Source organism: Natrix helvetica, assembly GCF_964273705.1.
Source record: "Natrix helvetica genome assembly, chromosome: 15".
Taxonomy (NCBI): domain Eukaryota; kingdom Metazoa; phylum Chordata; class Lepidosauria; order Squamata; family Natricidae; genus Natrix; species Natrix helvetica.
Window position 1 is genome coordinate 3,220,204 of NC_138565.1, and position 25,151 is coordinate 3,245,354.

A 25,151-nucleotide genomic window follows, 5' to 3' on the forward strand; every position below is an offset into this window, starting at 1 on the left:
CCGCCCAATTCTCGCGAGACTTGCCGCTCTCCGCCGCCATGGTTGCCAAGGGCACCGGGCGAAGAAGCGAAACCTTCTGAAAGGGCCGCGTTTCCTTGGCGGGCCCGAGAATGCGCGGGGAAGGGCGGCTTCCCGTGACGAGCCGTATGGAGGAAGCGGGGACAAGAAAAGCGAAAAGGCCTACTGTTTTTTTTAACCTCGAGGATGAGCGGAGGCGGTAAGTACGGAACGCGGGGAGGGACAATCCTGGCGAGGTGGGCGGGGCTTGGCTCCTCCTTTCCCTTCAAGCCCTGGGCGTGGATAAAAGGAAGGGGGCGTGGCCGCTCCTTAGCTGTGCCCCCTCCTCCTGTTTCTGGGCGTGGCCAAGCCAGCTCGTCTTGCATTTCCTGCATTTTTATATATTTGGGGTTTATTTCTTCCCACAATCAGATCACTGCAGTTGCTTTGGCTTCTGATTGCCCCCCTACCTACCCAGGCCCTCCTTTCTGCCCCTTCCACAGCCCTCTCAACCAGCCTTCCTCCTGCTGGCATGACAAGCAAGAAATCCAGCTTCACCTATTGAGTGTCTGCCTGGATCCTTGGCACTTGAAGCGACTTTTTACATCCAGCCCGATGCCATGGGGCTTCCTGGCAGGTAAGAAGAGGGGGAGAGGGGGAGGCAGCAGTTTAATTGATTGATTTTTTGCTTAGTTTAGTTTGTCAAACCTGGAAAAGATCATTGTTGCTTGTGTCCTTACGATTTACACTGACATTGATTGTTTCTTGATTTCTTATGTGTACCCTATGACTATGATTAAGTGTCGTACCTTTGTGACAAATGCATCTTTTCTTTTATGTACATTGAGAGCATCTGCACCAAAGACAAATTCCTTGTGTGTCCAATCACACTTGGCCAATCAAGAATTCGATGCTATGCTATTCCCTATTCTATTTCTTTTCTATTATTTCTAATTGTATTATTTCTATTATTTCTAATCTTCTCTACTCAACTCTACTATTCTATATTCTCCTCTTATTCTATATTCTATTCTACTCTATTCCCTGTTCTGTTCTATTCCATTCCATTCTATTCTCTATTCATTCCATATTCTATTCTATTCTATATTTCTATTCTATTCCATTTCATTCTATTTTTCTTTTCCATGCCATTCCATTCCATTCTATTCTCTATTCTGTTCTATTCTATATTTCTATTCTATTCCATTTCATTCTATTTTTCTTTTCCATGCCATTCCATTCTATTCTCTATTCTATTCTATTCTATATTTCTATTCTATATTTCTATTCTATTCCATTCCATTCTATTTTTCTTTTCCATGCCATTCCATTCTATTCTCTATTCATTCTCTATTCTATTCTATTCTATATTTCTATTCTATTCTCTATTCATTCCATATTCTACTCTACTCTATTCCCTATTCTATTCTATTACAGGTATAAATATAAACATGGACATGAACAAAGGGAATGGGTACGAATAAATGGGTACAGTAGCACAGGGACAGTAGGTACGCTGCTGCCCTTATGCACGTCCCCTTACAGACCTCTTAGGAATGGGGTGAGGTCTTAGCTTAAAATTATGGGGGTTTGGGGATGTAACAACAGAGTCAGGTAGTGCATTCCAGGCATTGACCACTCTGTAAGGGGGGGACGGACGGACATGTGGCTCTCTTTGCAAGGAAAAAAAAACTGCCTGAATTCTCATCCAAACGAGCTGGATGGCTCGAAAGGAAATAAATAGAATTTATTTTATTTATAAATGGAATCGAATCACCATTGGTAACGCCTGGGACGGGAGGAGGTGAGGACTCATTAATTTATGATAGAAAAAAACCAAGGATTTTTTTCCCCTAGTGCCTTTTCCAACTAATATTAATAATATCTTTTTTTTAAAAAAAAAGTCGGTGATGCCCAACTCCTAGTAATTCTTGGCAGTATGAAGCATTTTAGTAAAGACAGAAGCTTGTTTACAAATGCTAGATGCATCTTTAATGGCCAAGGTCCAGCCAATGTCGTCATTCCAACTGATTGTATTGTTTGCGCGTTTCCCTTAAAGGCACTGTTTAATTGTTGCTTCTAAATAACACGTGACAGATTCGGTCACCCTTTCATAGGCCTGTTCCCGAGCTATTAAAAGATTTCTTCGTACGTTGCCACAACTCTGCACTTACAGTCTGTGAAAGGAAGATACTTTGGTTCCCCCTAAAATAACTGGAACCCTGGAGATTTCAGATTCACCCAAAATGCCTATATGAAAGGAGAGCTTTTGGTTTTCTTTCCTATTTCACTTTTTGAGGCGATAAAACCATCTGAATGTCAAATGGAATTCTTCCCTTCGGATAAATGCAGTAGTTGGGAAGTCTTGCCTTTTTATTTTATTATTTTTTTAAAGGGATCAATGCTAACGATAGCTACATATAGGCCATTGAACACCAAAACAACGAAAACACAAGGACATTTTTATTCCCCCCCCCCCCCCATGCCATCACTGCTAAAAACTAATTCCCACAACATTGTCAAAGTATCTAGTAGGGCCTATAATTTTTTTTTTAATCTTGCGATTTACATTGTTTTGTTTAGTATTCTAGTGTGAGTTATGCTGATTGCTTATTTAGCATCCTATGACAATCACTTACAAATATGACGAATGCATTTTAGGATGATTATGATCGCGATTTATCACTTGTTGTTGGTGTGTACACAGAGAGCTTATGCACCAGAGGCAAATTCCTTGTGTATTCAATCACCCTTGGCCAATAGGGAATTCTATTCTAACATAAAAACAACACTTGTTAACAGTGATCTATTAAAATAATGTGGGACTTCAAATATGCATTGGCTATTAATCACTTGGGAAGCTGTAGCCTTTTATCACGTGCATATACATATCATTTCTTCCTCCCTCCCCAAAAATGCATTTGTGTGTGTAAGCAAGAATAATGCAAAGGAAGATATATATTTTTTTCATAAAGTTTTTAATTTTTTTCATTTTCAATCGCATGTATACTAATACATACCCAACATCATATTGTATTATTAAATGTTTACATCAATTCATCTTATCAACAACTCCCCAAAACCAATTATTGGCTCTTCTGCTCTCCTCATCCATCACTTCCTACTCTCTCTCTCTCATCCCCCTTCCTACCTCTTTTCTTCTCTCTGTTGTCCTTCCCTTCTCTACTTTCCCTCCCTCTCCCCTGCTCCTCTCTCCCCTTTCCACTCCTCCTTTCTCTCCTCCTCTTCTCCTCCCATTGCCCTCTCTCCTATCTCTCTCTTCTTCCCTTCCCTTTCTCCTCTACGTCCCACTTTCAAGGAAGATACAAAGTTGTGGATATATTCCTGAAGCTATTAAATTTTCACAGCTCTGATAATAATAGGTTTTCTGATTATTTTCGATCACATCCTAAATTAAAATCTGACAAACAAACCTGTTGGTCAGGGGAAAGGCTGTTTTTCTCCATTCTGGGAGGTATAATAGGTGAGGGAGGCAGGGAGTTCCCATCCACCCCTCCCAAAAAAACTGCATCCTCAGGTGTTGTAAAAGGTGTCAAAGACAGGTTGTCAGGATGACGAAGGTGGTGTCGGCTTCCTAGGGAGAAACATTTAGGCAGAACCGGCAGAACAGGCCAATCTGTGGATGACTTGATCTGGGACGTAACATCTTCCTGCTTCTCAGGTCCTGATCCCTGCCCTGTTGCGGCCGCCTTTTTTGCCGGACTGGGATAAATGGAGACAGGAGGCAAGATGTTGCTTTTCTTTCGGAAAAGGAAGGCGAGCAGCGAAGCCCGGAAACGGCTGGAATACCAAATGTGTCTTGTAAGTCATGGGAAGACTATATATACCATATTGTTTGGAGTATAAGACTCACCAAGGTTTTGAAGAGGAATTTTTTTTTAAAAGTAGGTAAGTAGATAGAGGGAGAGAGAGAGAGAGAGAGAGAGAGAGAGAGAGAAATACAGTAGGTAGGTAGGGAGAGAGAGAGTAGTTAGGTAGGTAGGTAGCAAAAGGGATAGAGAGAGAGAAAGAGAAATAGAAATAGAGAGAGAGAGAAATACAGTAGGTAGGTAGGGAGAGAGAAGGTAGGTAGATTGGTAGGTAGATGGATATATATAGAGAGAAATACAGTACATAGGTAGGGAGAGAGAGAGTAGGTAGGTAGGTACGTAGATAGATAGAGGGAGAGAGAGAGAGAGAAACACAGGTAGGGAGAGAGAAAGTAGGTAGGTAGGAAGAGAAAGGGATAGAGAGAGAGAAAGAGAAATAGAGAGAGATAGAGAGAAATACGGTAGGTAGGAAGAGAGAGAGAGTAGGCAGGTTGGTAGGTAGAGCGATAGAGAGAGAGAGAGAAATACAGTAGATAGGTAGGGGGAGAGAGAGGGTAGGTAGGTACGCAGGTAGGTAGATAGAGGCCACAACACTCTGTTTTTGCAGCTAGTACAACTCATCTGCCCGTTTTTCAACAGGCCAAAGAAGCCGGAGCAGATGATATCCTCGATGTCTCCAAATGTGAACTTTCTGAGGTAAATTCTCTCCATTTCTGGTTCCTGGTGGGTTAGTTGCCCGAATGCTGGTGGCTCTTAGGAGAGGGGCTTTGCGAGTCATACTTTGGAATGCATTTCGAATTTAGGGGGGCGAAAAATATGTTTTAAATTAGGCCTGCATCTTCTCATGCCTGTTGTCTGAACTGGCTCCGGGATGTTATTCGAATGCTTCCTGAATGGTTCTGATTTCTTTCGTCTCACCAAAGATCGTCTTTCTCCTTCTTCTTAGCTTCCCTATGGCGCTTTTGCCACCTGCAGAGTGCTGCAGAAGAAGGTAAGAAGGAAGACGGAATTTTAGCACAAGATCCAAGATGCAATGCCTATATATATACGAAACTATGTGATCGGGTTTGATAAATCGACGCAACTGGAAAATAAATTGAGTAGTTACGAGCAGCCTCTCCCCTTCTCTCCCTCAGGCTTGCCCCATTGATCCTCTCCTATCCCCTTCTCTCCCTCGGGCTTGTCCCACAGAGGCCTCTCCTATCTTATCCCCTTCTCTCCCTCAGTCTAACTCCTTAGCATCAGAGTGTTTTTCATGTGGGGAGTAGGAGTAGAATGTCTAAGCTCCCAGCCTTCAGGCCGGTTGAGTCATGCGCTGGCCACGCCCACGCCCAAGTCGCAGTTGGAACAGAGTTCTTTTCAGGTGGGGAGGGGGAGTAGAATGTCTAACTCCTTGTCATCAGAGCGTGTTAATAATACTGTAAGAATGTATTTCCTATCTCAAACTCTTCTGTCAAATTCTTTCATTCATACGTTCAGATAACCCAGTTTAACTACTCTCCCCTTTCTGGGTCAGCTGGAAGACTTTCTCCGTTGTTTTCTCTTTCAGGTGTTGATCGTTCACACGAATTTTTTGACGTCCCTCGTCCCGAAATCCTGCAGCCTTTCTAATCTTGTAACAGTAAAGGTGATTTGCAGTTCTTTTCATCGACTGTTGGTGGGAGCTTGTTAAGGTCCAGAATCAAAAGAACAAGCAATGAAACCTAGTTTAAGACTGTATTTTAGCAAGCTTTTCAAGGGGCGGCCTGGAGCTGCTGCCGTATTCTTCCATTCCTCGTTTCTGGGATATAATCACATCACCTTTTGTGGTTCACCATGGAGGCTAGGCAGAAGTTTATTGGAGTTGAACAATAATCAAGAACCATCTCTACGCTTGGGAGTGGATTTGTTATGGATTTCTTTATTCTCCTCTTCCAGGTTTTAGATCTCCATGACAACCAGCTGACCTCCCTTCCCGCCGATATCGGCCAGTTGATTTCTCTGCAGGTAAAGAAATGCTGGATGCTGTGGTGGCCCACCAGCGGCCAGTGGAGCTGGCAGCAGTGTTGGAGAGTGAGGAGGGTTGGGGAGGAACATGGGCCAGTCCTGGGGGCCGAGGAAAGCTCAGACGAGGGCTCTGCGTCGGAGGCAGAGAGGGAGCTAGACAGCAGGGAGGCAGAGGAACAGCTGGAGCCTGTTCCCAGTGTGCGCATGCGCAGAGCTGCCAGAAGACAAGAACAACTAAGAAAACAGGGTCGACTTGGGAGTAAAGCCACACCTCGGAGGTGATTGGCCCCTGCCAGAGGAAACAAAAGAGGAGTGAATGGGGAGGGGGCTTTTGCAGGAAACAATTCGTTCCTTCAATCGTTTCAAGAGTGTAAAGTTCTGTTTGTGACTATAAGAGACTCTGTGCCAAGTTTTGCCTTGCTCTGCCGTTTGGAAACTAGTTATCTGGCAGCTCTCCAAGCGAGATAAGGTTCGTGTGGATAAACATTCCTCTGAAAGACTGTTTGCTAAGCCTTGCGGACTGTGAATGAAAGGAATTCACAGCCATGTAAATAAAAGGGGTTTTGCCAGACTCTGCTTCATGTTTTTTAAGGAAGCTTGGCTCACGACAGATGCTCGGGGAATCTCTTGGCAGTTTCAGGAACCAACGTGGTCTTTTTTCGCCCTCTCGATGCGGTTTCACATTTGCACAAAGTCATTTTGTGACTGAGGTTTCACCAATGGCGCAGGGTGGACTCCCCACACCAGTTTCCAGAGGTCCATTTTTTGTCCCTTTTGTTTCTGTCCTTGGTAGGTGTTGAACGTGGAAAAGAATGTTTTAAAAGCTCTTCCGGACTCGATCGGGGATCTCGCTCAGCTTCAGACGCTGAATTTGAAAGGTAGGGCAAAACTGTGTGCGAAAAAGAACGATGGCTCTGGTTATTAACTTACGGGGTTTTTTTGGTGTGACATTCCAAATGCTTTTTTTACTTTTCCACTTTCTGGTTTTCCTGGCAGGGAACAAACTGAAGAAATTGCCCTCCACTTTGGAAGGCCTACGGAGTTTGCGAACGTTGGACATCAGCGAGAATTTGGTGCAGGAGTTGCCACAGACCCTGGCTCACATCCGAACCTTGGAGGTAGCGTTACAAATAGAGACGCTTAGCTTTTAAGTCCAGCTGTCGCTTAGGCCAGCATTCTCGGTCTCAAATCTGGCAACCAGCGGGAGAATAAACCAGGAATTGTTGAGCTATCTAGGATGGCTTTCTTTCTTTGCAAGAGTGAAGCCCTATTACAGGAAGTTCTCCACTTACCATGGTTCATTTTGTGACCAAAGTTAGTAGGGGCCTGAAAATAATGACTTATGACCGTTTTTCACATCCCCACAGTCCCGTGATCAAAATTCAGGCTCTTGGCAAGTGACTCGTATTTCTGACGGTCGCAACCTCCCGCAGTGGGGGTGGGGGAGACAGACCCATTTAAAGCAGGGATTGTAGAACTGCAGGGATTCCCTTAACAACGGGGGCAAGGAAGTGGGCAAAATGGGGCAAAATTCAATTTAACAAATGTTCCACTCAGCGACAGAAATTTGGGGTTCAGTTGTGGTCAAGGACTACCTGTATTTACCTTAGCAAGGTTATCTGTCTGTATCCATCCATCCATCCTCCAAGGTCCCTTCCAACTGTTATTCTCTGTCTGTCTGTCTGTCTGTCTGTCCTTCCTCCCTCCCTCCCTCCCTCCCTCCCTCTCCCTCCTGGTCCCTTCCAACTGTTATTCTGTTATCTATCCTTCCTTCCTTCCTTCCTTCCTTCCTTCCTTCCTTCCTTCCTTCCTTCCTTCTCTTGCTTTCTCTCCCTTCCTGCCTCTTATTTGCTTTCTTGCCTTGCTTTTCCTCCAAGGTCCCTTCCAACTGTTACTCTCTGTCTGTCTGTCCTTCCTCCCTCCCTCCCTCTCTCCCTCCTGGTCCCTTCCAACTGTTATTTTGTTTTCCTTCCTTCCTTCCTTCCTTCCTTCCTTCCTTCCTTCTTTCCTTCCTTCCTTCCTTCCTTCTCTTGCTTTCTCTCCCTTCCTCCCTCTTACTTGCTTTCTTGTTTTCTTCTCTTGCTTTTCCTCCAAGGTCCCTTCCAACTTATTCTGTTATCTATCCTCCCTCCCTCCCTCCAAGGTCCCTTCCATCTTATTATCTTATCTATCCTCCCTTTCTCCCTCCCTCCAAGGTCCCTTACAACTTATTCTGTATCTATCTATCTATCCACCCACCCACCCACCCATCCATCCACCCATCCATCCATTCTTTATAAGCCTTTATAAACAGAAGAACAAGGACCGTGACATTCCCTAAAATGCACTGAAGATGCCACCCAACGTGGTAACAAACCATCCCACAAGCTCGGAGAATGAACCTCCACCCCTCCTCCTCCACGCCAGATACAGATATTCGCCACCATTGCAGAATTTCAGTCCTGCCTTAATGCAGATTGAAGGCAACTGCAGGGTGTGTCTTCCTCTCTTGTAGACCTTGTCCCTGGACGCCACAGCAATGGTTTACCCCCCGAATGAGGTCTGCAGCGCCGGCACCGAGGCCATCCAGCGGTTCCTCTGTGAAAGTGAGCATTTCAGTCGCAACTCAAGGACTACCTGTCCATTGAAAAAAAAAAGAAACTTGCCACCCCTTTTCATATTTAACGGCCGTTACGGCATCCTTGCGATCATGTGATCAAAAATCCACACCCTTGGCAACGGATTCATATTTATGACGGTCGCAGTGTCCCGGGGGGGGGGGGGTTCCCACGGGGAAGCCAGCTTCAGGGAATAACGGCAGGGATTCACTTAACAACGGTGGCAAGAGAGGTGATAAAACGGGCGGGACGGGACTCATGGAATAAGGCTTGCTTAGCGATGAAGATTCGGGGCTCCACTGTCGGCGTGAATCAAGGACTGCCTGAATTGCGATATAATTGTGATGTGTGTGGGTTTCCTTCCAGAAGTGGGTGTAGAATACAACCCTCCCTCTCAGTATTTACTCCCAGTATTGGAAAGCGACGGAGGGGAGATATCGGCAGACGGCATCCAGAGGACAGCCGGCAAATACATGGAAGAGGAAGCCGAGTGGCAAGTGAGCGTTGTTGTTGTTGTTGTTAGTTGCGAAGTCGTGTTTGACCCATCACAACCCCATGGATAACCTTGCTTACTCCTCCTTTCACTTTCATTGCAGAACAGGTTTCTAGACTACGAGAAGCGAAAGGTAAGGCTGAACTCCCTCCCTGCTCCTGGCTGTGGGATTTGCCAACCCTGTTCCATTCGTCTGTGGCTGGTAGTTGAGATAGGATTTAAAAAATGACCACCGTAGAAAATCAGTCTGGTTTTGATTCCTTGACCTTACAGAGTCAGCCTCTTGCCCCCCACCAATCTGGGTCCTCATTTTACCCACCTTGGAGGGATGGAAGGCTGAGTTAACCTTGAGCCGGTCAGGATTAAACTGCTGGCAGAGGGCAGATGGATGGATGACGAGATAGATAGATGATAGATAGATAGATATAGATAGATGATAGATAGATAGATAGATAGATAGATAGATAGATAGATAGAGATAGATAGATAGAGATAGATAGATAGATAGATAGATAGATAGATATAGATAGATATAGATAGATGGATGATAGATAGATGATAGATGATTGATAGATAGATAGATAGATAGATAGATAGATAGATAGATAGATGATAGATGATAGATAGATAGATAGATAGATAGATAGATAGATAGATAGATAGATAGATAGATATAGGGAGGGAGGAGGACACTGCTTCACCCACCTCGGAGGGACAGAAGGCTGAGGGAGGGAGGAAAGAAGGAAGGAAGGAAGGGAGGAAGGAAGAGCAATAGACTTATATACCGCTTCACAGTGCTTTTACAGCCCTCTCTAAGCGGTTTACAGAGTCAGCCTCTTGCCCCCCCAACAATCTGGGAACTCCTTTTACCCACCTCGGAAGGATGGAAGGCTGAGTCAACCTTGAGCCTGGTGAGATTCGAACTGCCAAACTGCAGACAGTCAGCAGAAGCAGCCTGAAGTCCTGCCCTCTGACCACTGCGCCACCATGGCTCATACAGCAAGGTGCAGAATATATATTGATAGGCCTCTCCGTTTACCTGATAGGAGCAGAAGATGCAGGAGAAGCTGGCGTTCGAGCGTGGCCTGGACCTGGAGCAGAGAGAACAAGTCCAACTGATGCATCAAAGCCATGTCCAAAAAGGAGAATTTCTCCAAAGCATGAAGGAGGTAAGACGCCTCCATTTCCTCCCCATTCCTACCAGATACCCTTCATACCAGGCTGTTGAATTCAGAGGCGGTGCTACTGTAGGCTTGATGGGGAGAAAGCTGGGGGAATTTTGCACGGTTCTTTTTCCTCCAGCGTTGCGTCTCGGGGACGGTTTCCCCTCCTCCTCATTTCAGGAGCAGATGAAACTGGACGAAGGCCTGACCCGCCATCAGCAGCGCCTAGGAGCCGAGCGCCTGAAGTTGCTGGAGCAGCTGAAACAGATGGAACAGGGGGTGGCCAGCAGAATCCAGAAGCTGCTGAAAGCTAATCAAAGGTAGGAGATCGAGTGACATCCAGTGTTCCCTCTGGGGAATCTGCTGGTTTTTATTTTTTTTATTACAAATTGAACAAAGTATTGTCCGGGTTTTTTTAATACAATAGCAGAGTTGGAAGGGACCTTGGAGGTCGTCTAGTCCAACCCCCTGCCTAGGCAGGAAACCCTACACCATTTCAGACAAAGGGTTATCCAACCTCTTCTTAAAAACGTCCAGTGTTGGAGCATTCACAACTTCTGGAGGCAACTTCTGTTCCACTGATTAATTGTTCTAACTGTCAGGAAGTTTCTCCTCAGTTCTAAGTTGCTTCTCTCCTTGATTAGTTTCCACCCATTGCTTCTTGTCCTACCCTCAGGTGCCTTGGAGAATAGCTTGACTCCCTCTTCTTTGTGGCAGCTTCTGAGATATTGGAAGACTGCTATCATGTCTCCCCTGGTCCTTCTTTTCATTAAACAAGACCTACCCAGTTCCTGCAACCGTTCTTCATATGTTTTAGCCTCGGGTCCCCTAATCCTCTTTGTTGCTCTTCTCTGCACTTTTTTTAGTCTCCATATCTTTTCTACATCGTGGCGACCAAAACTGAATGCCGTATTCCAAGCGTGGCCTTACCAAGGCATTATAAAGTGGTATTAACACTTCATTTTTCAAATTAACACTTTTCTTTCACGTCCTCTCTTATACATAATCCATTTTACATCGTAATTTTGTTTGCATTTCAGCCCTATTATTCTCCTGCCATATTTTCCATCTTAAACTTATTTTCTTCTTAATACATAAACAATAGCACTAATTGTCCCTTCAAAGTTAAACCAAATTATCATTTCATATTTCACCGGTTGGTCTATTTTTACTCCAGTGAAATCATCTAACTGTTTTTTTATTTTTATTTTCAGTTCCTGTGGTAAGTAGACAACTAGCTTGTACCGCCAAGATCCAGTGCTGGAGTTGATTGGCATAAATGCTTTATGGTGACTCTGTTAGTTAACCCTCCTTATTTCTTAAATCTTTTTTAGGCAGAAACAGAGTTCCGAGATCTTAAAATCCCTTGAAAATGACCGGTGAGTTTCTTGCTTTATTAGATCGATTGGAAGAAAGGGCTGAGATCTTTTTAGAGCAGGGGTCACCAACCTTTCAGATCTCAGGGACTTAAATCCCGTGAGCCACTAATATGATCTGTCTAATGACCGGCTGGGTGGGTGTGGCTAGGTGGTCATGTGACTGGGTGGGCGTGGTCAATTCGATGTCACTCACGTAGAGGGGCGCCTTGCCACCCTCTTACTCGCTACTCCTCACCTGCCCACCCGGGCTCCAACAAGAAGCAGTTGCTGGAGCTGCTACCATGAGAAAAAGTTGGCAAAACTGCTCAGTTCAAATTGGATCTGACGAGAAGGAGGCTCAGCAGAAGCACCTCATTGAGGACTAGGAGCAAAGGCTTTCCAAGCAGAGGGAAGACCTGTGGGAGTGCAAGGCCAGGTACCAGCTGCCAGAAAACAACTAAGAAAGCAGGGTCGACTTGGGAGTAAAGCCACACCTTGGAGGTGATTGGCCCCTCCCAGAGGAAACAAAAGAGCGAGTGGGGAGGGGGCTTTTGCAGAAAACAATTTGTTCCTTGGGTCGTTTCAAGAGTGGAAAGTTCTGTTTGTGATTATAAGAGTTGAATGCCAAGTTTTGCCCTGCTCTGCATTTGGAAACTAGTTATCTGGCAGCTCTCCAAGCGAGATAAGGTTCGTGTGGATAAACATTCCTCTGAAAGACTGTTTGCTAAGCCTTGCGGACTGCAAATGAAAGGAATTCACAGTCGTGTAAATAAAAGGGGTTTTTGCGGGGACCAAGACTTTGCTTCATGCTTTCAAAGGAAGCCTGGGTCAGAACAAAGTGCAGGAAAGCAATCCTCTGGATTTTATTTGCTGTGCACTAGTCCTCGACGTACGACCGTTGGCTTGGTGACTTTTCAAAGTCAAAAGGTCAAAGGGTCAAAAAACAAAGCTTTCCACGAGACAGAGAGACACCAACATCAGTGGGATTGGGGGGGAGGCAGGATCTGAACATTGGGGAGGACGGGACTGAGAATTGTAGCCCAACTGAACCTAGCAGTATGGCGAGGGAGAAAGATGGTGGAGCCCCGAACTCTTGAGAAAAGTTGAGGAGAACCATTAGACTCCACCCGACTCTCTTGTATCGCTCCTAGGATCCGGATGGAGCAATTGATGGCCATCACTCAAGAAGAAACAGAACAACTGAGGAGGAAAGAAGTAGCTGGTAAGTACACTGCTACCTTGGTACTCCGCTGCTTTGAAACTCATCGAATTTGGTACTTGCATTTCGATGCAAAAACTTGGTCCTGGTACTCATTGTTTGTTTGGTACTCAACTAACAAGCTTGAACTTGTCGCTGTCGACTGCCCTGTGACTCACTACATTATTTCTTACGGGAAAAAAATTGTTTGGTCCTTCTTTTTCCCCAATTTCCCTCTCCCAGCGGCCATGAAACAGATGTTGTCCGAGACCTACAAGAACAAATTACTTCAGGGAGCCTACGAGTCTCGCCGGCAGGACCTCGTCAACCAGACGTGCTCCAGGTACTAAAGAAGACATGGATTTGGGAAGGGGGGGGGATATTATTTTCATGGGTGAGCCTGCCCAATAAAAGAGCCCGGGGAAACAACTGAAGGCATCCATCTCTTTGCAAGAACATGGCAAGTTGGGCGAGCAGAGGAGGAACAATGGGTCCAACCTTACTTAGCATCAGCTTGAACCCGATTCCCTCTAGTTTTAATTTAATTCTCCGTCCCAAGGCTAGGGAAATCTCCCCCATTAAATCGAACCTTGGCTGGTTCTCCAGAACGTTGTGGAAGTTCTCCAGAACGTTGTGGAAGTTCTCCAGAACGTTGTGGAAGTACTCCAGAACGTTGTGGAAGTACTCCAGAACGTTGTGGAAGTTCTCCAGAACGTTGTGGAAGTTCTCCAGGACGTTGTGGAAGTTCTCCAGAACGTTGTGGAAGTTCTCCAGAGCGTTGTGGAAGTTCTCCAGAACGTTGTGGGGCCTGCTAGGTCAAGGGGTTGAGAACTTCCAGAGAAAGAGATGAAAGCTCTTCCTAGAAGTCTGCAGTCTCATGTTGTCCAGCTGGTGAAGCATCTCAGCAATATGCTCGTACTCCTTGTGGGAGAACCCGAACCCTTATCAGGTTCTGACGCCAGACCAGGAAGAGAACATTGTGCTGGTGTCGCTGGATATCATCCTCTGGCCCGCTCTGAAAAATCCAAAAAGTTAAAAGAATTTGAAGGAGCTGTAAGGGATAGCGTTGGGCTATGTTAACCCATCCATCCAAGTTTATAAGCTGTCCTTGTTGGCTTCTCTTAAGACGTGAGGCTCAATGCAATAGAATCACATAATATCTTATTGAAATGGGTCTCCTTAGTCTGCAGATCAATGTACTGTGACATCTCATGGGTTACAGTCTGCGCCCCTTTCCCCAACGCGCAACTAGAGTCACCCAGGAACGATTCTCTTGCAGCCTTGCCAAGATGGATGAGAAGTTCCAGCAGATCCTGGCTTGGCAGCAGCTGGACCAAAACAAAGCCATCAGCCATATCCTGCAGGAGGTATTATGGGAGGGGTGGAAGGGCATTTGCCCATGGGAGAAGGAAGTAAGCAGGTCCTTGACCAGGAGAACAGGCAAATATTGGAAGCCACCGTATTCATTGATGAACCGAGGGTTGATTGCTTTAGATCCAGCTCACCTGCCTAAGAGATAGACCGATGGAGGTTCTTGAGGATTTTTTATAGCGCACTAATTCAGGGGTCCTCAAACTACGACCCCTGGGACGGATACGTGCAATGGACGCTTGTGTCACTGCAGGGAGTCTCCCCCTTCAGGGGGAATCTCTCCCTTTGTGTGGGTCGGAGGGGGGCAGAAATTCCAACTTGGGGTCTGTTTCAGCCTCCTGGTGGGGGGCTTTGGGCGAAGGCTGGAGGGAAGAGCCGCTGGTGGCGAAGAGCCAGAGGGCCTCGTTCCAGTGGGACTGCATCAGAGCCTGGAACTGGCTGACCATCTCAGCCCAGTGAGCCTCCAGGCGCTGGCACCTGGCCTTGCACTCCCGCAGGTCTTCCCTCTGCTTGGAAAGCCTATGCTCCTAGTCCTCAGTGAGGTGCTTCTGCTGAGCCTCCTTCTCGGTCAGATCCAATTTGAGCTCTTTTGCCAACTCTTTCTCCTGGTGGCTGCTTAGCTCCAACAACTGCTTCCTGTTGGGGCTCCTCATCTATCTATCTATCTATCATCTATCTATCTATCTCTTTCTATCTATCTCTATTTATCTATCCATGCCTCCACCCACCTAATCTTGTTATCTGTCTACCTATCTACCCACCTATCTACCTAATCTACATTTATTATCTGTCTATCTGTCATCCATTTTGCAGATGGGTGGGATAGAGATACCAAAGTCAAGTCAGTCCTACCTTTCTATTTTAAAAAGCGTCAGGTACCAGAGATTTTTTTTTAAAAAAAGACCCTTCTTTGTCTGTGAAACCCATGGAATTGGGGGCTCCAACGCTGAGATGGGTAGAGCGATGGTCTCGGGGAGCTAATTTAAGGCCTCTTCAGGTGCTCACTCGATCCCCATCTTTTAGAGCGAGATGCAGAAGGCAGCTTTCGAAGCCCTCCAGGTGAAGAGAGACCTCATGCACTGCCAGATCAGGAACCAGGTGAGTGCAAAATTGGAGGCTTTGGGGAGAGAAGCGGGGTGGGGTGGGGTGGGGGAGGCAGCAGCATCCATCATCATCCCTTCCCAAACAAGAAGACTTTCCATCCTTCTCCAATCCGGCCTGGGTACCAATCCTGGTGAGAAGTTTGTGGCTGGGACCAGTCGTGTTCTTCTGGTCCAGTTTAGCACATCTCCCCTCTGGGATGGCGTCCACCTTCACGGCGGTCCATTCAAAACTTCATCTCCATTGGTTCTGTTTCCATGCCTTCGCCGTCGTTTGGTTTCTGTTGCTTTGTCCCCGAGTCCACTTCGAACGCAGAAATCCCCGCCGGAGGGGAAACGAGGCTCTCGGAGGGTAGAGTTTGCAATTTCTCCAACCCCCATTTCCCGCCAACCCCCCACCCCCAACCCCCCGACTGCACCTTTTTTAATCCTTTGTCTCTAGTGGGTTATCCAGGCCTTGAGGTTACTAACAGGTGATGGTCGAGGGCATTGGTGGGCTTTCCTCTTCTCTGGTGGCTTCACTGCTGCAAGCTCTCTCAAGTCATCCACAACCAGGATAGTCTAGTCTAGTCTTTATTGCCATTGCACAAAAGAAATACAACGACATTGGTTTTAGCCTCACGGGGGCAAAATTATAGCAGAAGCTTCAGAGTCTTTCCACCCCCCCGCCTCCCAAAATAAAGGCCAAGGAAGCTTCGGAACTTTTGACTGTCACGTTTTCCAAAAACAAGCTGGATGCCCAGGGTTTGCAGCTTCCATTCATTGACTCCAAAGTAGTCCAGATGCTTGAGGGTTTCCATAGAGTCCTTCACTGGCATACGGACAAGGAATATATATATATATATTAAATCCGCCACCGTATTCTGCCTAGGGCAAGAGGGTCAGTGTAGGTGGATAATGTTGTGGCCCACCAGCAGAGCTGGTGGCAGACTCAGACAGTGAGGAGGGTTGGGGAGGAAGATGGGCCAGTCCTGGAGTCTGGGGAAGGCTCTGATGAGGGCTCTGTGTCGGAGGCAGAGAGGGGGGCCAGGGCCGTCTGACAGTTATCAGCTGCCTTCGGAGTCAGACATCAGTGAGGCAGAAGAACAGCTGGAGCCTGTTCCCATTCCCTGTCCGGTGTTGCGAGGAAGTCCCGAGTAGTTACTCATGCCTTGTTTGGCTGAAGGTGTAGCCCCGCCCTCTAGTACTTTGTGAGGTGCAGCTTCCAAAAAGACCGTTGCGTTTAGGAGGGGGAAACACACACACACAACCTCCTGCTTGCCTTGTTTCGTCTTCTCCCTAGATTAAGTTAATAGAGAGAGAGTTACTACAGCTCACCCAGTTGGAGTTAAAGAGGCAGCAGCTGGACACAGAGGCTCTGCAGGTATGTCACCCCCAGCCACCCCAATTCCGCACCCCCTCCTGCTTGGCTCCCTCTTCCTCCTCCTCCTCTTCCTCCTCCTCCGTCTGACCTCTGGTTTAGTAACTTGTACAAGGCCCAGTGGAACAATCTTCCAGGTTTATCCATTCCCGTCTCCTCCTTTTGCTCAGTGGCCTCTCCTGCAAACGCCTCCAGGATTCTGAGATACGTCAGGGGTAGAGATTTTGGGGACGGGTGGGCAGGAGGGCCTTGTCAATCCAGGCTGGGATGCCAAGTCAGAAATCTTGTGGTCGGCAGGAAGGTGGTAGAAGGGGTACAGGCAGTCCTGGATTTATGACCACAAGGGACAGCCCAAATTTCTGTGGCTAAGCAGAGACGATGAAGTGAGTTTCGCCCCACTTTCTTCCCCGGTTGTTAAGTGAATCACTGCATCAGTCGCTAAGCTTGGACATTGACGTTGAGTCTTGATTGATTACCCAGATCAAAGGGCAAAGTTCCAGAAACAAATCCTCCCTATAAGTGGATAGAAGTAATTTCAAAATGAAATTTTGATCAAATAGAATTTGAAGCTGAGGAACGCGGTCGTTAAGCAAATCAGGCTTCCCCCCTTCCCCTCCCCCCCTTGACATCGCTGGTCAGAAGGCCGCCAAAAAAGAGATTGCACAACCCCCGAGCGTCATAAATAGGAACCTGAATTTTGATCAGGTGACTACGCGGGGGGACGCTGCCCCGATCGTTAAGGGGGAAAGTCACTTTTCCCACTTCTGTCGTAACGTCAAACGGTCACTAAACGAACAGTTGTAAGTCGAGGACTGCCTGTAGAAGCTGGCTGAGCATTTCATAGATATAGTTTTTGACCTATGCTATGATTTCTTTCTGGCTAGATTTGCTTCGATGTGCTTATTCTACCCACTCACCCACCCTGCCTTTTGCCAACCAATCTCCATTCCAACTGGCATGTTTCATCTCTCCCACTGCATGAATTCTACATGGGTGACAAAACCAGGGTGGCATTTGTTCTTTTCCAAAATAACTGTTTTATTTGTTTATTTGGGGCTGGGTTGGGTTTTTTTTAACCAAAAGGATCCGTGCATATTGGGTGCTATCTACCAAAATGAAATTCAATGGCAAACAAAAATCAGGTTCTACATTTAGGCAAGAAAAACCAAATGCCCAGGTACAGTATAGGTGGTACCTCGCTCAATAGTAGTGACTGCGAGAGGGATCTTGGGAGTCCTAATGGACAACCATTTAAATAGGAGCCAGCCGTGGGCAGCAGCTGCCAAAAAAGCCAACACAGTTCTAGGCTGCATCAACAGAGGGAGAGAATCAAGATCACGTGAAGGGTGAAGTTTTTTTAGAAATCGGGGAGAAAGGAGATGGTGAGCGTTGTGGCCTCCAGCAACCAAATCAGATGAGGATTTGGAATCAGGGTCAGCATCAAGGCAACCTGGGAGCTCCGAGGGGGAAGTGGGAATGGAACTGGCAGAGAAAGAGACAGAGGCGGAGCCTGGGCCGTCGGTCAGCCTTCAGATGGAGAGCCAACAGCCCTCAGCTCTGGAGGTGGCTGATGGAAGAAGAGGAGTAACAGCTGGGTCCAGTGCCTGACAGGCAATGCACAGAAGGCAGAAGAGAGGAGAGCAGTGGAAATCTATGGGCCAGTCCTTGGGACGGAAGAATCACTGCTGCTAGAATCTTGGGATGGAAGAGCTATCGCTGCTGGCGAAGCCCCACCCTAGCTCTGGGGATAAAAGGCAGGGGGTGGAGATGAATAGATGTGGCAGAGGAGAGGAGAGCAGTGGAAATCTATGGGCTGGTCCTTGGGACGGAAGAGCCACTGCTGCTAGCAAAGCCCCACCCTAGCTCTGGGGTGGAGATGAATAGATGTGGCAGAGGAGAGGACAGCAGTGGAAATCTATGGGCTGGTTCTTGGGAAAGAAGAGCTACTGCTTCAGAGTTGGTCATGTTTGGGGAACCGGGTCAGAAAAGGGAGACTCTAGCCAGTGGGATTCTAGGCTGGTCAGGGAAGGAAGTTTAAACACCCGCGTGTTGTGTTGCAGGAAGCCATCGGAGAGCAACGGCAAACCCTGACTTACCTGTTGCAGCAGCTGCTGAAGGAGAAAAAGGAGCGAGAAGAGGAGCTGCAAGCCATCCTGGTAAAGGCTCTGGGGGGCAGCTGGCAACTGCAGGACCTCTCGATCTACGCATATACATGCATGGTGGGATGCGGCGGCTCAGCGGCTAAGACGCCGAGCTTGTCGATCAGAAAGGTCGGCAGCTCGGCGGTTCGAATCCCTAGTGTCGCGTAACGGCGTGAGCTCCCGTGACTTGTCCCAGCTTCTGCCAACCTAGCAGTCGTCTCCTCCTCCTCCCTTCCTCTTTCTCCTCCTCTCCCTGTTCTTCCTCCTCCTCCCACTCCTTCCCTTCTTTTTCTTCTCCTCCTCCTCCCCTTCTTCTTCCTCTCTCCCTCTTCTTCCTTCTCCTCTTCCTCCTCCTTCCTCCTCCTCTCCATCTTTTTCCTCTTCTTCCTCTTCCTCTCCCCCTCTCCCTCTTATTCCTCCTCTCCTCTTCTTCTTCCTCCCCCACCTCCTCCTTCTTCCTCTTCCCGCCTCCTCTCCCTCTTTTTCCTCCTCTTCTTCTTCTTCCTCCTCCTCTTCCCCCTCTCCTTCCTCCTCTTAGTTTGGCTAACGAAACGTCTACAAGAAAACAACCATGCTCAGAGAGCACCAAGGACCTCTGGAGAACTTAAGTTGCTAGGGGGTTCAACTGTACCAGGGTAGATGACCCAAAGACTGGCCATTGTTTAGGGGCACGTTCAACCTCCTGGCACAAGCTTAGAACAGTTCCCTCTCCCCCCCCCACCCCTTTCCACATCTGCCAGGCTCCATCATCTCTTTATCTACTTTCTTTCTCTTTTTTTTTTCTCCCCCAGAAAGAACTAGAGGCCAAGAGCGAGACGAAGCAGGAGAACTACTGGCTGATCCAGTACCAACGGCTGCTAAACCAGAAACCTCTCTCTCTCCGCTTGCAGGTGACTGGCCAAGAGGCAGAGAAAAATCTCGTTTTTGTTTTTTTCTCTCTCTCTCTCGTTCTTCCATCGTTCCGTTTCTTGGTGTCCTGGGCGCTGGCGTGCCTTGCCTCAGTTTCCCCCAACGGAGCAGGCCAGGCGCTTGATTCCTTCCTTCTCTCTCTCTCTCTCTCCCTCCCGGCAGGAAGAAGGCCTGGAGAAGCAGCTAGTGAAACTGGTGACCGATCTCTCGGCTGACCACTATCTGCCCATCTTCGCCCATCATCGGATATCGCTGGAAATGCTCAGCAACATGGTCCCTGGAGACCTAGCTGAGGTCAGAAACATGGGCCCTTTTTTAACATTGTACATTCCCTTGTCGGGGGAGATTCTAGGGTGGCTCAGTGGCTAAGACGCTGAGATTCCCGATCAGAAAGGTCAGCAGTTCGGTGGTTTGAATCCCTAGGGCCGCGTTAACGGCGTGAGCTCCGGCGACTTGTCCCAGCTTCTGCCAAGCTAGCAGTTCGAAAGCACGTAGCAGGGGGTTGGACTAGAAGACCTCCAAGGCCCCTTCCAGCTCTGTGGTTTTACGTTCCAACCGCTCTTGCTTCCCTGCAGATTGGAATCATTGAATCTGGCTTGCAGCACGCCATCATCCAGAAAGCCCGGGAGATACAAGCTGTAGCCGAAACGATACCAGGTTAACCTTCTTCGGATGTCCCTCCCTGTCCCCAGCTGGGGGTGGGGGATGAGGGCACATTTGGGGAAGTTGTTGTGGCCCGCCAGCAGAGCTGGGAGCAGATTCGGACAGTGAGGAGGGTTGGGGAGGAACCTGGGCCAGTCCTGGAGTCTGGGGAAGGCTCTGACGAGGGCTCTGTGTCGGAGGAAGAGAGGGGGCCAGGGCCGTGTGCCAGTTATCAGCTGCCTTCAGAGTCAGACATCAGTGAGGCAGAAGAACAGCTGGAGCCTGTTCCCAGTGTGCGCAGGCGCAGAGCTTCCAGAGGAAGACTAGCTGCCCTGAATGGCAGGGAGAACTTTGTTAAGACATGGGGAGGAGACGACCCAGCAATTTTAGGATTGTAGCGTAGATGTGGGAGGATTAAAATAATAATAATAATTTTTTGTTGTGAATCAATCCAGACTTCCATCAGGGCACCAAGATTAGTAGTTCAGCAAGAGAGTCCAATTTTCTTTGGAACATTCAACCAAGATGCCTTGGGGGGGGGGCATCTCCCAATTCCACCACGTGTCTCATTTTCTTCCTTGATTCCCCCCACCCCTCCTCACTCTCTGCCTCCCTTCCATCTGGTTGCAGAACTGTTGAAGCCAGCAGAAAAAACGAGACCTTCCGCTCCGGAGTTTAGAGAAGAGTCTACCAGCCCTGAAGTCCCATCGGCTCCATCAGCAGAAGAACATCACTGCGAGTGTGTAGTCTGTATGGAGCTAGAGGTAAGCCCGCCGGGCGTCCTTGGGGGGCTAGGGGTGGGTGGGGAAGTGACAGACCACTGCGTTCATTCTTCTTTCCGGCCCACCTTAGCCCAATCGGCACCAAAATTCTGCTTGCGAGTTCATTTTTCTTTAAAAAATCAAGGCTCCCCTCGCACATACATGCTAGTCATTCCCGACTCTAGGGGACAGTGCTCATCTCCATTTCAAAGCCAAAGAGCCAGCGCTGTCCGAAGACGTCTCCATGGTCATGTGGCCGGCATGACTTAACGCCAAAGGCACATAGAACGCTGTTAACTTCCCACCAAAGGTGGTCCCTATTTTTCTACTTGCATTTTTGACGTGCTTTCGAGGTTGGCAGAAGCTGGGACAAGTCACGGGAGCTCACTCGGTTACGCGGCGCTAGGGATTCGAACCGCCAAACTGCCGACCTTTCTGATCGACAAGCTCAGCGTCTTAGTCACTTTTTTTCCCCTTAAAACAAACCTCCTTTCTCCCCCCCCCCCCCCGGCTGTCCCTTTTGGCGAGCGCGAGTCTCCCGTTCTCTCTCGCGCCCACGTGGCCTGACTCCGCCCTTCTGCCTCTTTTCCCTTCCCAGGCCCAAGTCGTGTTCCTGAACTGCGGCCACGTTTGCTGCTGTCAGAGCTGCTCCGAAGCCTTGCGCACCTGTCCGCTCTGCCGACAAGAAATCGCGCAACGGATCCGACTTTTCCACAGCGGGTAGCCCACTCGAGGATGGGAAAGGGAAAGGGGGCGTGGTTTTTGACTCCGCCTCCTGGAAGAGAAGCCTAGGGGGAAGGGGGTGGAACCTCCCCCCTATGGAATTTCAGCCTTCCTGTTTTTGCACGTTTAGTCAAAGTTGCACGCTCGGAGTGCCTGTCTTGTGTTTCCGAGCACTCCCCACCGGTAATTGCGCACGCCGGATGATGGGGGAAGGAAGGAAGTGCGCGCCACGCCTTTGCACTATATAATGTATACTGGTTGGGTTTTTTTTTTTTGCTCACTGTTCGTCCGTTGTCCAGGAGGAGTGTAAATTAATTCCAAACGTCCAGGCAATTGGGGAATAACTGAAAGACGCCCAAAAGTCTTGGTTTGCTTCCTTGAAAACATTTGGCTTCTCATCTCAAGAAGCGAATTCTTCAGATTCTTAGGATGAGAAGCCAAATGTTTTCAAGGAAAGACCAAAAAGAAACAAAAGTCCACTCGACTTTCGGAAAAGCACTTTTTGGGACAACCTTGGCATTGGACGACGGGAGAAATCTCCGTACGCAACTGGGGGAGACTCGGCATTTAACCCCTTGAAAGAATTTAAGGCAGGGTTGGTGACGGGATCATCCTTGTGGGCAAAAAAGAAAGTGTCGAAGAACAAAAAGCTGCTTTTATACAGGGAACCTCGGCCTGGGTCGCTCTCAAGCGACTCGTCCTCACCAAAATGATTTGAACCTCCCTGCCGTTATCTTCCTGTTGACGTTTGGGAATTGAAAGGAGGAGATGTTTACCAAAATCGTGGAGGGGAAGGGAAGGGAAAGATCTCACCAGCCAAAGATGGCATTCCTAGCATGACCACTCCCTTAAGGGACGAAAGCTGAACCCAGGTGGGACAAATGTAGGTTGGATTACTGGAAGGTAGTACAATTTGGTGCCAGTTCCGTTGCGCTTGGCACCGCATATAGTTAATAACTTGGTTAATTAGTAAGTGGACTCGAACTGCCTGGCTCTTCCCCAGAAAGTGGGCAAAGGGGTGGAGCAGGAATACCACCAAGGTCAGGACCCCATAAGGACTACTGGAAGCTTCATTCTCCACCTGCCACCTCCTGAAAAATTGCACTTTTCTTTGGACTGAACCACTTGTCTTCGTTCTGGGACACTCGGAATAGCCTTTGGCGTTGGGGCGGGGAAATGTTCTCTGCCCACCTCTTCCCCCCCATCTTTCTGGGGCTGCCCCAGTTGGGGGGGGAGAGTCCAGATAGGGACCTCCCACATTGGATTTGCTGTCTTGAGCCTTGAGGATGATGGGATGAGGAGTCCTTCCCCGAGCTGGAAAGGGGGGGAGGGGGGGAATTGCTGGTAGAGCAGAGGTGTCCAACTTTTGTCAACTTTTTAAGACTTAAAACTTCTGAAAGCCAGCATGAGGAATTCTGGGAGTTGACGTCCACAAATCTTAAAAAGTGGCCCAACGTTAGACACCCTGGGCTGTAGAATCTGGAGGGTGGAGGGGACTGGGAAACTCCCACCTTCGCCCCGAATATTGCATCAGTTTTCCTAGGGCTGTGTTGGCAAAACGGGGGCATGTGTGTTTATGTGTCGTAAACTAAAAGAGCAGCCGCCTGGCCATTTACTTGTCTTCCGCTTCCTGGCATGCCTGTGGGTGCAAAGACCAGCTGGCCGATGCCGGGAACCGGAAGATTGTCTTCCCAGCGCGCGCATGGGCACCGGGCGGCTGCTTTTCCAGGTTCCGGCACTCCCGCACAGATGAATAGCAGCTGGACGGTGCGCCAGCTGGCTGGAAAAGCAAAGGAAAACAGCTCGCGTGCCCGGAGAGGTGGTTCTGCATGTCACTTCTGGCACATGTGCTGTAGGTTTGCCATCCTGGTCCTAGGGGAATAGAATTGCAGAGGGGCATCTGAAGTATAAAAGGAAATTGCTTTCGAGTTGGTAAGAGGGGATGTATGCAATACTCTGTTGGACTCTGTGCCCCCAAGACAAGGCCACATGTGGTCTTGGAGGCAAGTCTACGAGTTCTGATGATCCTCTTATCCATGTTGAGAACTGCTAGCCTTTGCTTGTTCCAGACCGAAGCTGGGAACTCCCAGAGAAGCCTTCTCTGGCTGCTTGTCCCCTCCCTCCCTTCCATTACCCAGTTCTGGGGTACCCAGGGTTTTGGGTGCAAAGCCATGAAGGGGGAGAGGAACATCACAACCCATCACCCAAGCTGGAGTTCTTCCCCCCCCAAAAAAAAATCCTCAAGAAGGGCCCCCTCTATACCCTCCTGCATGTTTGTCTGGTGCCTTCACCCATCTGTTTGCAGTGTAATGTTTTCCGTGTATGTCAGCCGAGAAATAAAAGTCCAGAGCTTCAACTTGCGATGTCCTTCGCTATCATGAAAAGACCGTTCCTACTCCAACCCTCTTGGTTTTAAAGCAGGACTCCAAAATGTTTATTTCCTCCGTGACGTAAATGAAGGCTCAAATCATCCAGGCCAAAAGTATCTGAAAACTGGGCCCGATTTTATTAAAACGGTGACTCATCCTTCATTCCAATGATTCTCTGACTCCCCAAATAGCAATAGCGCTTAGACTTATATACCGCTTCACGGTGCTTTCCAGCCTTCTCTAAGCGGTTTACAGAGTCAGCCTCTTTCCCCCAACAATCTGGGTCCTCATTTTATCAACCTCGGAAGGATGGAAGGCTGAGTCAACCTTGGCTGGTCAGGATCGAACTCCTGGCAGTGGGCAGAATTAGGCTGCAATACTGCGTTCTAACTGCCACCACGATAGCTAGATAGACAGACAGTAGATAAAGATAGGAGATAGAGATAGGAAATGATGGATGGATAGATGGTAGGTAGGTAGATAGCTAAATAGATAGATAGATGATAGATAGATAGATAGATAGATAGATAGATAGATAGATAGATAGATAGATAGATAGATATACTGGACATAGAGACAGACAGACCGACCAACAGCAATAGTACTTAGACTTATCTGCCACTTCACAGCCCTCAAAGTGGTTTACAGACTCTTGCCCCCAACAATCTGGGTCCTCATTTTGCCCACCTCGGAAGGATGGAAGGCTGAGTCAACTTGGAGCCAATCAGGATCGAACTGCTGGCAGCCAGCAGAGTTAGCCTGCAATAATGCATTCTAACTACGGCGGCTCAAGTCAAAAATGTTCCTTTTGACTGAAGAAGTTGCTATTTTCAGACGTTTAACCTTTTCAGGTATTATTTCCCCGCATCCTTGAAATCAAGTTCGGTACGTCTGCCGGGTAGGGTGCAAGATTCTTTGGAGGGCACAGAAGACATAATAAGAGCTTTGCCTTTTATAAAAAACAGCCCTTTCCCTGTAAGCATGGCCAAGATTTGGTTAGGACAACTGTCCTTAGCCCAGTGGACTTTCAGCCAGCTGGAAAGTAACACCTGGCTGAACCCAGATAAGGCTGAATGGACCGCGCAACGTATACTCCCCCTGGCCCAACCAATGATGTGGGCTGTTGGGAAGACCAAGGAAGGTGACAAGTCCC

At 48.1% G+C, this 25,151-nt stretch overlaps 1 protein-coding gene across 4 annotated transcripts; it reads left to right on the forward strand.

The window, feature by feature from the left end:
• Positions 1-28: 28 nt before the first annotated feature.
• Positions 29-23,985, forward strand: LRSAM1 (leucine rich repeat and sterile alpha motif containing 1). Of its 4 annotated transcripts, XM_081967245.1 has the most exons (26): positions 29-217; positions 501-634; positions 3,680-3,819; positions 4,467-4,523; positions 4,774-4,818; positions 5,377-5,454; positions 5,745-5,813; positions 6,607-6,691; positions 6,810-6,931; positions 8,308-8,398; positions 8,777-8,907; positions 9,007-9,036; positions 9,950-10,072; positions 10,247-10,386; positions 11,401-11,445; positions 12,576-12,646; positions 12,866-12,965; positions 13,902-13,989; positions 15,017-15,091; positions 16,376-16,456; positions 18,514-18,609; positions 19,386-19,484; positions 19,666-19,797; positions 20,079-20,160; positions 20,776-20,909; positions 21,505-23,985. In XM_081967245.1, exons 3-26 carry the CDS (start codon positions 3,730-3,732, stop codon positions 21,628-21,630), a joined length of 2,190 nt encoding a protein of 729 aa, XP_081823371.1. In that variant the 5' UTR covers positions 29-217; positions 501-634; positions 3,680-3,729; the 3' UTR covers positions 21,631-23,985. The 4 variants fall into 4 exon arrangements, with proteins under 4 accessions (XP_081823371.1, XP_081823370.1, XP_081823373.1 ...); XM_081967244.1 differs by lacking the exon at positions 29-217 and having other exon boundaries at positions 375-634; XM_081967247.1 differs by lacking the exons at positions 29-217; positions 16,376-16,456 and having other exon boundaries at positions 375-634.
• Positions 23,986-25,151: the final 1,166 nt, after the last annotated feature.

Coding starts and splice junctions, on each gene's coding strand:
- LRSAM1 (XM_081967245.1), top strand. CDS start 3,730: ATGGAGACAGGAGGCAAGATGTTGCTTTTCTTTCGGAAAAGGAAGGCG. Junction 18,610..19,385: donor AGGAGCTGCAAGCCATCCTG/GTAAAGGCTCTG, acceptor TTTCTCCCCCAG/AAAGAACTAGAGGCCAAGAG. Junction 20,161..20,775: donor TGTAGCCGAAACGATACCAG/GTTAACCTTCTT, acceptor ATCTGGTTGCAG/AACTGTTGAAGCCAGCAGAA.